The following is a 4,538-nucleotide window of genomic DNA, read 5'->3' on the forward strand; positions in this document are numbered from 1 at the left end:
GTCAGAGGCAACATCGAGATGGACAGCCCTAGAACTCAAACAGACAAAAACAGTTATGAACGCCTTGCAGGCGCTATGGCCTCGGCCTCTGGTCGTCCGCAGCCACACTGGTCCGGCGTAATCGACCCCGGTATTCAAGAACGGCCGAGCTGGAATTACTCTCGACGGTGGCAGGTCTCCCATAATCGGCTGAGGTGAGGCCGCCCGCCATCGCAAACAAGTTACGCAGCGGTGTATTCGGTTTTTGACCAGCGCGCGGCCTTTCGGTAACCAATACTCTTGGCGGAGTGATCCAAGAGTCATCTGAACGCCGCCGTGTAGAGTCCTTCTGTGGTGCGCGTCAATGACCAGGCCCGTGAAGTGCGACCCGCTCGGCAGAATTACAGGGTGCTTCGCATCCAGCGCGAGCAGGGAGTTTCTCAGGCGGCCACCGACACGCAGGAGGCCGTGTTCGTCCTGAAAAGGACTTAACTTGGCCAGGCAGCTCCGAGATGGCAGCGGTTCTCCTCTCCGTATTGTCGCGAGCTCCTCTTGAAAGTGAGTTGCCTGTACGACTCGCAGCCAACACCGGCGAGCTTCTTCGAGGTCCCCAGCTCCGAGTGTTAGTGGAATCGAAGCCTCTCGAATCCTCACTCGACCCGTGCGAGCCAGCCAGCGACGGCACCAGGCGGTGACCCTCAGCAGGCGTAGGAGTGACGAGTGCGCCGTAAGAAGCGGGGACTCGTCGATCGCCTTGGCGGAAGTCGCAGCGGCGTGAGCCAACGCTCGGCGCTCCGGAAGGTCGTCCTGCAGTTCGGTCATCGATGAAGAAGTTCCCCACGGTCCGGCCTCCGTTCGAAGCCATGGGGGCCCTTGCCACCAGAGTTGGTGGTCGAGCAGCTCTTGTGGAGAAAGTCCTCGCGAGGCACAATCCGCCGGATTATCTCGTCCTGAGACGTGGTGCCACTGTGCGTTAGGTAGCGAGGTTTGGATCTCGCTCACTCGGTTAGCCACGTACGTCTTCCAATTGGCGGGGTGGCCGCGAATCCAGCCCAACACCACCTTGGCATCGGTCCAGCAATAAAGCGGTGCTTCCCTCGCCTCGAGAGTGAGCTGAACGGGAGCTGCCAGCTGAACTAGGAGCTTGGCAGCGCTTAACTCGAGCCTCGGTAGCGTCACCTGCTTCAAGGGAGCGACTTTGGTTTTGGCGGCCACCATTCTGACTTCGACCCTCCCGCTCTCGTCTTCGGTCCGCACGTAAATAACGGCGGCGTAAGCTCGTTCCGAGGCGTCCGAAAAGCCGTGGATTTCAATCCGGCGTCCCTCGGGTCCGCACGTCAGCCATCGCGGTATGCGTATGGCCTCGAGGAGGGGCAGCTCGTCCTGCAACGCGTGCCATCGTCGAGAGTCGTCGTCGGGCAGCGGCGTATCCCAGTCTATGCCAAGCAGCCACGTCGACTGAATCATAATCTTGGCGCGTACTGTGACCGGGGCTAGCCAGCCCAGCGGGTCAAACAGCCGCGCCGTAAGCGAGAGCGCCGCTCGCCTCGAGAACGTCTCGACTCGAGGCAGCCGAATAGCAAAGGCGAAGCAGTCGTCCCGAGGATGCCAGCGCAGGCCCAGGGTGAGGTGGCTCTCGCCGGGTTGCCAGCCCCGGGGTTCCTGCTGTAGTCGGTCTTCCACGGGTAGATCCTCGAGCAGCGCGTCATCGTTCGCAGACCATTTTTTGAGCGGGAAGCCGCCCGCCGTACAGATCTGCACGAGTTGTCGTTGGATGGCCTTGGCTGCCGGAATAGTAGCCGCCCCCGACAAGACGTCGTCCATGTACGTCTCGTCCTCCAAGACGGCCGCGCCGAGCGGCCACTTCTCTCGCTCGTCGGCGGCTAGCTGACGCAGCGATTGAATGGCTAAGTAGGGAGAGCACGTCAGGCCGTAGGTGATCGTATTTAGCCAGTGATCCTGGATCTCCTCGCTAGGATCGTTCCGCCACACGATGATCTGCATGTCCCTGTCCTCCGGATCCACCACGATCTGTCGGTACATTTTCTCAATGTCGGTAGCGAAGACAAACCGATGTCGACGCCACTTTATGATAAGAATTATTAGCGGCGGCAACAGATTAGGACCGACCATTAAATGCCGGTTGAGGGACTCTCCGGAGGGAACGGTGGTCGACCCGTTGAAGACGACCCTCAATTTCGTTGTGGTGCTCGATTCTCGCATCACGCCGTGGTGCGGAAGGTAGCAACGCGGTTTGTCGTTCCCGTTCGCGTTCGGAGGAATCGGCGTCATGTGCCCCAGCTCGGCATACTGACGCATGAAATCGCGGTATAACGCATGGAAGGAGGCGTCCCGCGCGAATCTTCCTTCCATGTGCTTTAACACCCGCACTGCTACGCGACGCGTGTCCGAGAGATCCGGCAACGGACTTTTTACGGGAAGACGCACGACGTACCGACCGGAGGCATTGCGTCTATGCGTGCGAGCGAAATGCTCCGCGCACTCCCGATCTTCTTGGCTGAGAATCACGCTAGACGTAGACGGAATTTCGTCCTGCTCCCAGAAACGGCGAACCATGTCCGCTAGATCCTCTTCGACCCGGCATTGGAAGGCCTGTGCCGAATGGCCAGAGCTCAATTCCCCGACGGAGCCCGAGATTATCCAGCCCAGCGTCGTATTCTGGGCGACTGGCTCGCCATTGCCACCCCGACGGAGCCCTTGTCGGAGGATGGCGGCGTAGACGTCGGCTCCGAGTAGCACGTCTATAGCATCGGACGCGGAGTAGTCCGGATCTGCTAGACTCAGGCCACGAATGTGCGCCCAGGACATCGCGACGGCTGAGGTTCCACTCGCGTAAGCAGAGAGACGAGGGAGAATAATGGCCGAAATCGCCATTGCTGCTCCACCCGACCGCGGCGACATTGACAGCGAGACACGGCCTCGCGCAGTGCTAGTCTTTTGTCCGCCGATCCCGAAAACCGAAATCGACACGGGCAATCGCGGAAGTTTCAATTGCTGCGCGAGTCTTTCGGAAATCATCGAAATCTCTGATCCCTGGTCAACTAAAGCGCGCGCGGAATGCCAGGCGCCGAAATGATCGGCGACGCGAACGCGAGCGGTGGCGAGGAGCACGGCCACCGGCTTAACAGGAGCTCCGCGTACCACATGCGACGTCTTCGCGATCTCGGTTTCGCGGCACGCGTCGTGGATCGAAGAATGGTGACGGGCATCGCACGCCGAGCAGTTTTTCTTCACGACGCACTCGCTCACCTTGTGTCGACCGAGACAATTGAAACATAGGCTCTTTTCTTCGACGAACTGCCGTCGCTCTTGAGCCGTCTTCTTTTTATATTCGTCGCAGAACATTAAAATGTGCTCCTTAGTACAGAGCGGGCAGCGGCCACGCTTGCCCTCGGACTTACCCCCCTGTTTACTCGCGAGATGACTCCGAGCTGATTTCGCCGTTCCGTTTCCCGACTTATTCGCGGCACTGTCCACTCTAACGGGTAGCATCGATTCCAACGCGTGCAAGCGGCGGTCGAGAAATTGTTCCAGTTCGAAATACGTCGGCGGCTCGTTGGTCTCACTAATTAAGGTCTCCCACTCGCGACGCGAACGCGGATCGAGGAGTTCGACGGCGAGGTACACGAACAAATCCTCGGAGCGACTCACGGGTCGGCCGATCCCGTCCAGCGAACTGACGGTTGCCTTCACGCCGTGGAATATCTTTCGCAATTCGACCGCGGACTCGCTCTTCATTTTCGGTAGGGAGACGAAATTCGCGAGATATGCGCGCACTAGCAAGCGTTTATTCTCGTAATACGAACTAAGCAGGTTCCACGCGCGTTCGTAATTCTCACCGGTCGTAGTCACGTTCCGAATAAGCAATTCAGCCTCACCTTTTAGGCAGCTCTTTAAATAATGTAGCTTTTCTACCTGCGTCGCCGCCGTGTCCTTGCCGACGATGGACAGGAACAGGTCCCGGAACGCTGGCCAGTCCTCGTACTTCCCGGTGAACTCAGGCAGCTGAATGCGAGGCAGCGCGGTGCGAGACGTCACCGTCGCCGTCTCTTGACCGGCCGTCGAGGATGCGGCGTCTTCCTTCGCCTTCAAGGACCGTACGAGGTCCAGGAAGATGCCCTTCTGATGTAGATACGCTTCCTCGGCGAGAGCGAACACGCTTTGCTTGACGTAGTCAAGCTCCTTAATTCTTTCCCAGGGCGTGTCGAATATCGACTCATGCTGGGCTTCGAATTTAGCCCAGTTTGACTCCAGTCCTTGGAGACGAGCCTCAGCCACTCCCAGGGTGACCTTGGTAGTTCCCGACTTTTTCAAGTTCTCGTAAGCACGCGAAATGCGGCCGTGCAGCTCGGTTTGCGAGCGAATCAGAGTTTCGGTGTCGATAGGCATTGTTCTTCGGCGGTCACTCGAAGCACGAGAAGCTCACCGTAATTCCCACTCACACACTTCGCGGATACCGGTCACGGAAATCCGGCTCGAAGGACCAAAAAATGTGCGCGAATGGGCTTAGGATTTAGAGTTCAAAAGTTAATGAGAGT

The 4,538-nt window shown here is 58.5% G+C and overlaps 1 protein-coding gene across 1 annotated transcript; it reads right to left on the minus strand.

Moving 5' to 3' along the window:
* Positions 1-45: 45 nt before the first annotated feature.
* Positions 46-4,389, minus strand: LOC112463685 (the record flags this gene model as incomplete). The annotated part of the gene is made up of 1 exon (XM_025030197.1): positions 46-4,389. A coding segment is annotated over exon 1 (4,344 nt), but the record flags the coding sequence as incomplete, so codon positions are not given.
* Between the last annotated feature and the right edge of the window lie 149 nt (positions 4,390-4,538).

This window comes from Temnothorax curvispinosus, unplaced genomic scaffold, assembly GCF_003070985.1.
Source record: "Temnothorax curvispinosus isolate PA1 unplaced genomic scaffold, ASM307098v1 QBEX01001453.1, whole genome shotgun sequence".
NCBI classification, from domain to species: Eukaryota; Metazoa; Arthropoda; class Insecta; order Hymenoptera; family Formicidae; genus Temnothorax; species Temnothorax curvispinosus.